The sequence below is a fragment of the Vigna umbellata genome, chromosome 9, assembly GCF_029865625.1.
Source record: "Vigna umbellata cultivar VRB3 chromosome 9, Vumbellata_1.0, whole genome shotgun sequence".
Taxonomy (NCBI): Eukaryota; Viridiplantae; Streptophyta; class Magnoliopsida; order Fabales; family Fabaceae; genus Vigna; species Vigna umbellata.
The window spans coordinates 15,331,331-15,344,312 of NC_142173.1; the positions used below are offsets into that span (position 1 = coordinate 15,331,331).

The 12,982-nt window shown below is 35.9% G+C and overlaps 1 protein-coding gene across 1 annotated transcript in view; it reads left to right on the forward strand.

Moving 5' to 3' along the window:
- The window catches only part of LOC148192675 (uncharacterized), a 33,360-nt gene extending 23,699 nt beyond the window's left edge, over nucleotides 1-9,661 (forward strand). Inside the window, exon 3 of the mRNA XM_088099263.1 lies at nucleotides 9,522-9,661. Coding sequence (XP_087955389.1) covers nucleotides 9,522-9,661 — 140 coding nt within the window. The remainder of the gene's footprint in view (nucleotides 1-9,521) is intronic.
- Nucleotides 9,662-12,982: the final 3,321 nt, after the last annotated feature.

Below are 12,982 nucleotides of genomic sequence, written 5' to 3' on the forward strand. Positions count from 1 at the left end.
ACTTTAATCTCCAATTTCTTGAAGATTTCCATGAAGCACTTAAATTTCTTTTCCTTCCTATGATTCTTCTTTAGATGAGGATGTGATTTTTCATGTGATTTCTTCTTCTTTCCTCTCATCTTCTTTTTCTTCCTTTTTCTCTCCCTAAATTTTCTCTTTTTCTCTTCTTTTATTTTTTTCTTCCTTTCTCTTTTTCTCCTCAACTTCTTTATCTTCACACAAATTTTCTTTCTCTCTTTTCTCTCAACCAATTCTTTTTCTTTTTCTTCATCTTTATCTTTCTCACTCAACTCTTCTTTCTCTTTTCTCTCTACCCTTTCCTCATCTCCCTCTAATTTTTCCTCATCAAGAATCTTGTCACTTTCAGTGATAATGACTTGCCCTTCCTCCTTAAGGTTAACATCAGTATTAACATCATCATTTAATATCTGACTAATGTGACGAAGTTGCATCTCCATTCTTTTACATGATTCTTCAATGCTTTTCTGAGTAGAGTCGGAATTTTTCAAAAATCGTTGAAGGGTGTCCTCCAACCTATCCAAACTTCCTGATAGAAAGGGTTGTTGCTGCCATTGTTGTTGTGGTTGGTTCTCAAATTGTCCAGCAGCTTGCCAAAATTGGCTTTGATCCATGCTTGAGTGAGGTTCCCACCATTGGTTGAGATTACTTTGGTAGAATTGAGTGCCCCTATAGTTAAACTCTTGACCAAATTGCATTCTGCAGACATTAGGCACAAAACCCTAAAAACAATTGTTAGCACAAAAAGATAGAGAAAAAACTAAAGATTTAAAAGATATAAGAAGATAAAAGATTTAGAAGATAGAATCAAATAAAATAGAATAAAACCTAATCTAAAAAATAAAATCTAATCTAAAAGATAAAATAAAATAAAATCTAACCTAACCTAAAAGATAGAATAAGAATAAAATAAAATCTAACCTAAAAAGATAAAAATAAAATCTAATAAAATCTAACCTAAAAATAAAAAACAGAAAACAGAAAAACAGAAAATAACAGTTATCACATACCTTCTCCAAGGTTTTCCACATCTTTTCACTCTTCCTTCTTAAGAAAATTTCTCTTCCACTCACTTTTTCACTAGTGTGCCATCAAAGTTTGGGCTTGGAAGAGAGTATTAGCTTGGAAGCATTCTCATTGCATCTAGTATCTCCACCCAAGTAAGTAAAAAAGCATTTTGTCATTCTAGGGATCTTGATTTGAATGTGATTGTTAAAGCATGAATATTTAGGGGTTTTGGTTTCTATGCATGATTTGATGATATATTTGGTGTTTGAACTGATTAAACTGCATGATTCTGAACTGGAAAACTGAAAATTGCATTTGGGTGGAGTTAGGACAGCTTAAAAGAGATTTTTTCAAAAATCTGCAGAGTTACCGCTCAGGGGTAAACTGCCGCTGAGCGGCACTCTGCCAGACTTGGTTTTTCTTGAATTTTTGCGTTTTGGACTGTGGCACTGAGGGGAAATTCTGGCCCTCAGCGGTGGTTTAGCTTCGAAAGGAGTTGTGTTCTGTGTTTACTAATGGTTAACATCATGTTCGGTGGTTTTGTATTTGTGTTTGAGTGCAGGAATGACATCCTCTTCAGGAAAGAGATTGAAAACCATGGCAACCAAGAGAAAGGAAAAGGAACCAGAGCAACCCCACTCTAGCAGGTTCCTCCCTAGGAAACATGAGAAGCACTTTAGGGTGGTTCAGGACAGGAGACTTCTGATGGAGAGAAAGGTTGGAATGATACCTAACTTTGCTCCTCAATTTGGAGAGCAAGTGTTAGGGAATGACTGGGGAAATCTAGCCACATATCCTGCACCTGCCAACATAGCTGTGGTAAAGGAATTCTACACCAATGCAAAGAAGATTGGTGATTATCCAGCTGAGAATTATTTGGGCTATGTCAGAGGCCATGCTATCAGGAGGACACTTCCAAAGGAATAGATCTGGCTTAGTGGTTAACATTAGGAGGACAGATTTGACTCCTCTTGCAAAGTATTGGATGGCATTTTCTCATGTCAACATTCAGCCATGTTCACATGTGTCAGATATTACTCTCAGCAGGGCACTATTCATCTACTGTGCTATCAGAAACTTAAATGTTAATATTGGGCAGGTGATAGCTGATGAGATTAGTGTGTGCGCCAATACCTCAAACAACAAAGCACCACTAGGACATCCCTCATTGATCACTCACCTTTGCAAGATAGCTGGGGTGGACACTTCTGCTCCACCATTTGAGAGGCCAAGAAAAGCTATTGATGAGGCCTATTACAGGCAGTACTGTGGAGGTAAGGAGGCAGCTCAGCCAGTTCCACCACGCCGTGCTCGTAGAGAGAGAGGGCCAGCACAGAGCCAGACATCTGCTGAGACACATGAAGCAGAACCATTCCAGATGAGGGACATGTATATGTCTCTTATAGGTGCTCAGTTGCAGTCCATTCATAGAGGGCAGGTGGCTACTGCTGAGATGATTGTGGGGATGTATGATACACCTCCAGCCCACAGGTGTACTATGGATGAATTCCATAATGTGGTAGCTTGGCCAGAGGAGCCAGTGGATGGAGGAGGAGCTGGAGCAGTTGAAGCTTCAGCTAGAGAGATGGAAGAAGATGAAGCTGATGATGATGATGCATTTGAAGATGATGAGGATGAGGAGGAAGAGGAAGATACAGAGGACAGCTCAGACTGATGAGGAGCTGAGATAGCATTTCCTGATGAATGCTATCATATGCTTATGCTTTTGTTGGTTTAAGTTTTCTGAACTTATTTGTTTTTGTTTTTAGATTAGGGTTTGATGTACTCTATTGGAAACCTGGTTTGTGTGATGGTTTGCTATTAACTGTGATTGTTTGATAAGTAATGCTTGATGATGCTTATTGATTGATTGATGTTGAGATGATGTGCACATTAAAATGCGTATACAGGTGATTCACAAGCTTTGTGAACAAATGCAGGATATTATGATTGTGATTGTGAGATTAAGCAGGATCTGTATGTCAAATGTGAATGAGCTTATATGTGAGGTTTTGAGCTCCAGAGTTGTTATGTTTGAATGCTATTACTTTGAAAGCATGAATGACTTTGCCCAGGTTTTCTATGATTGAATCAATTGCTTGTTTTGCATCATGTGATCAAGGCCATTTGTTGGAGCCCTTTTTATTGACCAAATTCATAAAGTTAGCCCACTAAAAGAGAACACTTTGTGTTATATCCTTTGAACCCTTAGCCTTGAACATACACTGAAAACCTTTGATTGAAAATCTTTACCTTGAGTTAAGCAGAAGATATTGTGTGGTATTGATAAATGTTCAAGTTTGGGGTTGTGGGGAAAACATGAAAAAGGAAAAGCATTGAGCAAAGAGCTAAAAAGTAAGAATATGCAAAGAAAAAGAAAAAGAGAAAGAAAAGAAAAGAAAAGAAGAAGCAAAGCTCAATGCAAAAGAAAGTTGGGAATGAATAAGAATAATTGTGTTGTTATGATTCTCTTAACTCAAGGATTTTATGATCCAGAAAAACCAATTTTCTTGTTAGCCCAGCCACATTATAAGCCATTGAAAAGTCCTTGTGATGATGCATGCTTGTGAATGTTTTTGATTGTGGTAAAATGAAAGGCAAAGTTGATTCATGTGACATTGTGATAGTAGAGTGAATGAGTGATTACCTCTTAAACACTTGTGTGTGAGTGAAACACTATACCTAGTGAGGAAATATTCCATGAACACATGAACATCCATGCTTAATTGATTGATCATTCATGAAAAATAGCATTTGTTGGAATTTAAATGATTTTGTGAACACTAAAGCATGTGCACATCTTGATTGAACTCTTGGTCATAAGTTTGATTGAAGCTTTTACTTATCTTGAAAAAGAGGATTTTTGAATGAGTGAACAATCATATGAATTGGTTGAAGATTGAGTTACATTTTGTTTGCTTGAGGACAAGCAAAGTTCTAAGTTTGGGGTTGTGATAACAGTTGAAAAACTGTTATTTTCATGCTTAAAATTGACACAAAAAGCAACCTTTCCACTTAGAAACTAGCTTGAAATCATGCTTTTATCCATATTTTCAGAAATAAGAGAGCTGGACAGGTTTATGCTTGATTTCAGTGTTTTTGTGCAGGTTTTAAGGTGAATTTAGTGAAAGAAGTGAAGAAGGAGAGAGATGGAATCAGAAAAGACATCAAAAAGTGCAAAAGGAGAAGCCGAAGTTACCGCTCAGCGGCAGTTTACCGCTGAGCGGCACTCAGGAGCTCACGGGAGGTCCGCTGAGGGGCAAAATGGACGCTGAGGGGAAGAAACGACCCACGCACTCACCGCTGAGCGGTACTTTACCGCTGAGCGGCACACTTATGGGGTTGGGCCTGAATTTTCTGTAATTTTAGAATAGTATATAAGCTTTAGGACGTCCTAGGGTTTGTATCTTTGGCAGAAACGAAGCAAACACTCTCTCTTCCACCCCTTTGAAGGAGGATCTTGGATGCTTGATGGACAAATTTATGAACACCAAATTATGATGTCACAAACTTGTTTTTCAATCGGCAAGTATGACCGAATCATTCAAGTAATAAACTTGGTAAGACCAAGTATCGTTCTTCCCAAAGGACTCACGGCCTAGTTTAGTTGTATGATTTCTTGATTAGTTAAGACTTAAAAAGAAAATATTTGGATTATATTATGCAAAGACGAAAATAAACATGTATGCATGAAGTTTTGATCAATGGCAAAATCAAAAGATAAACACTTTCAATGAAATATAGATATGAATATGTTGTTGGGGGTCAATTTCATCTTATCCACTCTCATATATTTTAGGAATTCAACATTCAAATCATCATTGTTAATGCCACTCTCTAATGTACCTTTCCAGAAGGCTTCTCCCTAATCACGAGTTCATACAATTCCTAGCATTCCTAATGATCAGTTCATAAGTGCAGGAGCTTAACGACAACCAATATAAAATTGGGAGAAATTCCCCGGATCTAGACTTCCCCGTACGCGCCCGTATCGACAAAACCAATAATCATGCACCGAATGAGTTAAACAATGCAAGCATTAAGCAAAGAGGAAAAACCCTAACTAATGATGAAAGAAAGCATAAGTCTTAATTAAAAGATGTAAAAACAGATTCCATATATGAGAGCTTCAAAAGATTACATTGATTCCCCAACAAACATACAAGGTTTAGTTCATCATATTCATGATGAACCTAGATGAATAACAATGAAAGAATGAAATAATAAACCCTAAAAAGGTGAAAAGGAAGCCTCAGCATCCAAGATCCTCCTTCAAAGGGGTGGAAGAGAGAGTGTTTGCCTCGTTTCTGCCAAAGATGCCTAACCCTAGGAAACCCTAAAGCTTATATATCATTCGTAAATTACAAAAAGTTAAGTCCAAGCCCATTAAAGTGCCGCTCAGCGGTAAAATACCGCTCAGCGGTGAGTGCGTGACTTGTTTGCTCCCCTCAGCGGTCATTTTGCCCCTCAGCGGACCTCCCGCAAGCTCCTGAGTGCCGCTCAGCGGTAAACTGCCGCTGAGCGGTGACTTCGGCTTCTCCTTTTGCACTTTTTATTGTCTTTTCTGATTTCATCTCTCTCCTTCTTCACTTCTTTCACCAAATTCACCTTAAAACCTGCACAAAAACACTGAAATCAAGCATAAACCTGTCCAGCTCTCTTATTTCTAAAAATATGAAGAAAAGCATGATTTCAAGCTAGTTTCTAAGTGTAAAGGTTGCTTTTAGTGTCAATTTTAATCATGAAAATAACAGTTTTTCAACTGTTATCAATGCTCAGGCTACCTCTTCACCTTTCTGGGGTTTTATCTTTCATTCTTTCATTATTGTTCATCTAGGTTCACCATGAATATGGTGAACTAAACCTTGTATGTTTGTTGGGGAATCAATGTAATCTTTTGAAGCTCTCATATATGGAATTTGTGCTTGCATCTTAATCTAAGACTCATGCTTTCTTTCATCATTAGTTAGGGTTTTTCCTCTTTGCTCAATGCTTGCTTTGTTTAACTCATTCAATGCATGATTATTGGTTTTGTCGATACGGGAACGTACGGGGAAGTCTAGATCCAGGGAAATACTCCCAATATTATATTGGTTGTCGTTAAGCTCCTGTGCTAAAAGAACTAATTACAAGGAATGCTAGGAATTGTATGAACTCGTAATTGGGGATAGGCCTTCTTGACAACACTACAGGAAAAACATTTATTTCCGGCGGAGTATTACCGAGGGCCTTTTGGCCTTCGGTAAATTACATTTACCGAAGGCTTTTCCGAAGGCTTGTGTAGTATGACTTTACCGAAGGGTAATGGCCGTCTGTAATGGACAGGAGTGATTACCGAAGGCAAACGGCCCTCGGTAAGTGAATGATGTATATGGAATTAGAAAGTGACATATTTCCCTCCTTTCGCGAAAACTCGTTCTTCCCCAATTTTCAGATTCTGTACCCTAACTCCGTCGACGAACTCACTGGCTGGCTTGTGCAGAGTGCTTCCTTCCCTAACCACAATCGGGATACGCTTCTTCCCCTCTCCTCCATTATAGGTGAAGTGTCCCATTCTCCCATCTCATTTTGTTTTCCTGTTACTGTTTTGGATTACGCGTCAATGGTGGAAGCTTATTTCTTGTAGCGTTTTGCAGTGTTCTGAGGTGAGGAAGGTGGTGGGTGGCTGAGTTGAAGGCTACCATTGTCCAGGGAGGATATTGGACGACGCGGCATAGACGAGGCGGCGTAACCAGGGCAGTGACGCTGCTTGACAAGGTCTTCCAGTACTGCTTTAGAGGCTATTGAAGGGGCTACCGTCGAGGTAAGTTGTTCTGAGTTTGTTCAATGTATGCTCTAAATTAGTTTGTGCAATATGATTTGTTATAGAAAAATTGTTCAAAGTTGGCATTTTGATTGCTAATGCATTTTTTAGAAATAGCCATTTTAAAACTAAAGCAAGCTAATATTAGTAGATTACGAAAACTGATAACAATTACTGAATCAGAGTACAAAGCTACTGGTACACCTAAAAAGCCAATTTGATATAGCATAAGTAGCGAAATACTCAGATAGTCTAATACTTTACTATCATGAATAATAACACAAATACAGGATCAATCAGATTTTATGTTGGATATCATGGCCTACCTTATGAAAGCACGGAAGACACCATCATGAAACTGTTAGCAGTACAAATTATTGGTTGAAGAGAAGACTCAATCCCTTAGTCTGCTTGAATCATATTCAAACAGAGTCTAAGCTTACATATCAAGCATTGATTCACTAGTATATATATTTTTTCCAATCTTACATCATGTAAAACTTGCATCCCAATTTTTATGCAAGTTTATGCCTTCTCTAGAGTGTTAATATGAACAACTAATTCCAAACCACATAAAAACATATAAAAACAGCTTAAATGTAAGATAGACATGTAAGAACACACAATACAAGAAGATCATCATCATTAAATGACAAAACACCATCATCATGGGACAAAGCAGGCATTGATGTGAGTTAGTGAGTTATGGGACTAACATCAGATATTGATGCAATAGAGTAAGGTTGCACTTAGAATTAGGGTATCATATGACATGACATAAGCTCTTGGTAAGAGATTAGGAGAATTTATAAAATAGTTTATGATATGTCTATTAGATTATCTCAATATGCATTCAGGATAGCTTATAGAAATGACTTCCAACTTAAATAAAAACTTTTTAAGCCAATTTCCTCTTCAAATAAAGAAATTAGTTATATGTAATAATGACTTGAATTGTTTACCTAAATCCATCCTAGATATGGTGTATACTTAAGTCCTATATGGGTAAAACTCCTAAATCATTTATAGGAGAACAAAATCAAGGAGGTATTGAATCGAGTTTTTCCCATAAGCCAAAGGCAATTTATGCACTTAACTTTTGTAGAAGCTCTTTCATTTAACTTTTCCACAAGCTAAAGCACATAAGATGAATTTAGTTTATGGGAGAAGCAAAATTCATTTTACTTTCATATTTTCTTATCTTATAAATAGTTATCAAGATATTTATGCAAATGGGCCAAACTGGTTTGCTTGGTCTATTTGTCTATCTTCTTTGCCAGAGATAGAAGGATTCCCTGGAACCCTCTGGAGTTCGTACTTGTTAATCTTGCTCCCAATTCCTTAATCAATCTCTTGACCAAAAAGCTTTTTTCTTCACATCACCTTTGAAAGCTATGGCATTTTTTTGAAGGTGAATCGTTTATTTGGATGGTGGTACATAATATGATAGGATTAATATGAATTATTTGTTATAGAACTGCAACCCTCACAAAACTCTATATATCCCAAAGTCCACACTATACTCTGGCTATGAGAAAAACAGACTTCTATTTCTGTGGGGTGAACTGAAGTGGAGGCTTTCTGGTAGTTTTGGTCAATTTGGGTTTGTACACTTGTCTGAAACATTCTCAATTTTCTCACTTCAGAGCCTTGAGATATTTAAGGAGGCAAGGGTTTTTGGAAACATGCAATGTTTACTGCTATTTGTTGCCTATGAAGGGGAGGAATGTCAAAATTTTCACTGGTAGTTACTTGCATTGTCGTATTTAACGGGATAAATAGGTTTTCTTAAATTTTTTAGCTGATGGATAATTTAAAGGAGTGCACCTTGGGTGGATATTCCAAGAGAGCTCAAATGAAATGATTCCTTGATCTTCTTGGGTTTCTTTTAGGAGGATATTGTAACATCCACTCTGGTACTTACACATCTACACACACTTTTTCATGCAAATGTTTGATTTCGTTGTGATATTTTAAATATCTAACAAATGTATGGGGTTTAACCTTCAGTAGTGATCACTCATCTCATTAAGTAATCCTTGGTTTTCAATATTTTCCAGTAATTCAGAGTATGTAGTCAAACACTCAGTTCACGTCACATCTGTTTTCAAGAAACTGCTTTGAAGAACATAAACGTAGGTCTTGTCCCTGTGGTGGCCTTAAACCTGCCTTACAGAAATTTTTGCTACTATTACTGTTATTATTAAAAAGAGAATACAATGATTTAGGATACATTAGGCTTCATGAATAGATGATAACAACATTATATAATCCATGTAGTCATGCTCACTTAGTAGCAGGAATAATGCTTGATTGCTGTTGATGTTGAATACAAGGAATAGACTATTTTGGTAACATTGAAGCTACTCCAAAACAGATTGAGAAACACTATTTTGGTAACATTGAAGCTACTGGATTGAACCACAAAGTCTTCACAGTATTAAAAAATCACAGGAAATTAGCACCAAAGCAGACAAAAAACTGCACCATAATTGGTTATGGAGAACAGATAATTTTAGACTTCAAATTGACAACTTGGATGGCCAAAGATTGAATAGGCAATTAAGTAAAGTTTAGAAACGAAGTAGGCACTGAAATGTAACCTAGGAAATGCTCTAGATCATATTAATAAAGCAAATAAACATAAATCAAGTTGATTCAAACTCAATTCAAAAATTGCTTATCATTTTAGGTAACTCTATATCAGTGTATGTTGAGTCATACTTGAACCAACCTTCATTTCAACATCTGTTGAGTCAAGCTGAGGATGAATTTGGTTATGACCATCCAACTGGTGGTCTCACAATTCCTTGTGGAGAAGATGTGTTCTGAGATATCACTTCTCGCTTCGATAGTTGCTAACTGCTTAAAGATGGAACTGACTTAGATGTAGACATATAGTTGACACACTTTTCTATCATAGTTTCTTACCTTGAGATTATTTCCCTCTCCATGTTTGATGACTGAATTAGTAATATCAAATTTAATTTGTTTGAGAAAGCTTTTGAACACTAACCTTTTTCACGTTTTATTCTCACATAGTATATATGTATATATCTTAAAGAAAAGAACTTTATTGAATAGGAAATGGGCTAAGCATATGTTTATTTAAATCAAAGGACCTGACCAAGATTTCATCAATATAGTTGAACAAGAAAAATGATTTAAGATGGCCTGATCAAACAAGTCTACAGGACTTTGTTTTCTTATTTTTAATTGTTCACACTTTAGAAAAGTTTAAAAAAGGAAGAAAGAATTAAAAGTAAAGTCTTATGCACCTCATTGGGTCATAGTTTGGTTTATATGAAAATTTTCTTTCTAAACCATCACTTTTTGAATTAAAATGGAAGTGGAGTATTGATTTTGAGCTGCAAGCTGTTTATAACTCATTTTAGAGTTTAAACACAAATAAAATCATCAAACAAAGTTGCTTGAACATTGAGCTGTGTGTTTAAATACCTTTTTGGATACTATTAGGTAATGCTTAAACTGTTGCTATGGTTATTAAATTAATGGAACAATATCTAATGAATAACCTTAAATACACTTCTATTTGATGTCTTAGGTGAGTTTTTAAAGCAATTGTGGCCAGAAGGGGAGGAAGAGAGTCTACAAAGAAGACTTGAGCAGGAAAGGATAACAAAGGCGAAGGTATGGTCACCTAAACTAAAATTGCATGATTATATGTGATATGTTATTTTCATTCTTGTTTCATGAATTTGATGTTGTTATAAAATGTTGTGAATGTCCACTTTGAATGTTAAGTTATGTTGAATGGAGTTTATGATATTGTATACATTGAGTTTTGTATGAGTGTGAGTGAAATCTTCCACTATGAGCAGCCATTATGGAACGTAAGCCTCCTACTATGCCTTGTTTACTAATACAAATTAGTTTTATCAACAAAAGAAGAGTAGAGTTTCTACTTTTCCATTCTAATCTCGGCTGTTTCATTTCTCTTGCTAATTGAGCAAAATAAAAAAGAGATAACAGAGAAAATTAAAGATGAGATATGAGATATCAACAAAAATTCCCAAAAATTATTAAACTTAACCATAAGCCTCCATAACTAGCTGCATAACACCGATACACATAGAAAACAAAATATGACAGACAGTGACAGAAGGAAACCACGTTTATAGCATACCACCAAAGGAGGAATTTCTTCTCCATCTTTGAATTTGGACTGATGCTCCGCGATCTGTTGTTCACACCAGAGAAAGACTGGTACATAGTAGTGATAAATCCTAGCCTTTTGAGGCTCTGTAAGGTACAATTCATTAAGCTGAAACAATCTGCATAGGTATCGGCCATACAGTAACCAGTTATGAATGGACTCAGCCACCTGCTCTTGTGTGAGGCCTATTTTGTCAAGCAGAGGTCCCGAGCAAATAAACTGATAGAGGTCTTCCACAGAGGAAACTTGAGCAGGTTTTGTTGGAAATACAGAATATAGAGAACGCTTCCAGTACTCAATGCCAGAAGCAAAGGAACTGTTTTGCAACCATGAACTTCCACTGCCTGCAGCAAAAATGTTACAGTTGAAAATCAAAGACTCAAATGATATGGCACAAATAGTTTCCAACAGTAATGCAACTGTGGAAGATGAAAATACAGCTATCATAACTTCCATGCTCCTATTTTGACTAAAAGATAAAAAAAAATGAGAGTTTACTACTGATTTAGTTGAAGCTTCAACAGCAAGGTCTAATAATCAATCAGCTGAGATGAATTTGAATTGCATAAATAATCAATCAGGCCCAAGATTTGTCCCAAAATTTTCAATTCCAATGCCCTTTAGTAAACATAGTATGGTGTATGATACCATGATACCACCCATTCATATAATTTATCTAAATATAAAATTTTGTTTAACTGGGTTGAAAATTTGTATCTGAAGAAAGCAAGTGAGCTATGATAGTCAAACACTGACCTGGAATCTCAAGTAGATTTCATCAGTTTCCTTGTTTAAATTTTCTAAACCAAGTTGCCCTATTAGCAGTAGCTTATAGTTGTTCAACACCATAGAAACACTTCATCCTCTTGTCTTCCACAGAAAGGAATTAATCCATATTGCTATATGAAATGCAAAGCAATCATATCAAATTAAAATGGGCTACAATCTCACCAAGTGTCTATGGTAGCAATCCATAAAGACATCTTAAAGGTCAGCTAAAACTTACGGCAGAATCGAAATTGAAGCAAAACGAAATCAATTCATGATCATATAATAAACCAATGAAACCAAGAATAACAGTTTCAATTTGAAGCTAATAGAAGATACGTAGAAAAACATCATGTACATTCATAAACCATAGAGTGAAAATATAATTTTTTATGGTTTATGATGTTTGATATACATAGCATTTAGAAATCAGAAAACACAGAGAAGTTAAATTATAACTAAATAAAAAAATAAAAACATTTGAAGGGAAGATAAGAAATAAAGATGTACCATGATCCTGACAACCGGGTAAGGCCAAAGGAAATTGCCTCTCTCCACCCACGACAAACTTCAGAAGCTATGATCACCGTTTCATCATCAACAAGTGACAAAATTTGCATCAAAAGCTCCACTGGAATATCTTTCCAATCAGTGATCACCCCAGCTTTCAAGTTCACTCCTATCCCACTATTTTACATGTACCATCTTTCAAAAGACCAAATGTGGATCCTCTCCTATAAAAAATTCCATTCTTAATTCACCTGTTATGAAAAACTAACCCAAATACTTCAAATCATAAGATAAAGGACCAAACTAACCATACAAAAAAAAAAGAAAAAGTTGATCAAAAGAAAAACTAAACCTTTTAAAAATATAATGCAGCAACCACAGATGAAAAAACGTAGCTAATTACAAACTCACACTACAAAAACAACATAGATCTTAAACTTTGGCAACTTAAACCTAAAATTAGACCTAATGTAACCTTAATTTAACTGAGGTGAACATCCTAACATGTCTAGAGTAGTGAAATGGACCTAGTAAACTATTCAAAAGCAAAGAATTCCATAAACCACAAATCGTAGTATATATCCATGCTTTTCTCAGATATTTGATTGCCTAAATTATGTTGATGTGTATATGGTATGTTCATTTACATTGTCTTTCATTTGTTAGGCTATAACTTGATTAAGTTAAGTAGTCATTTA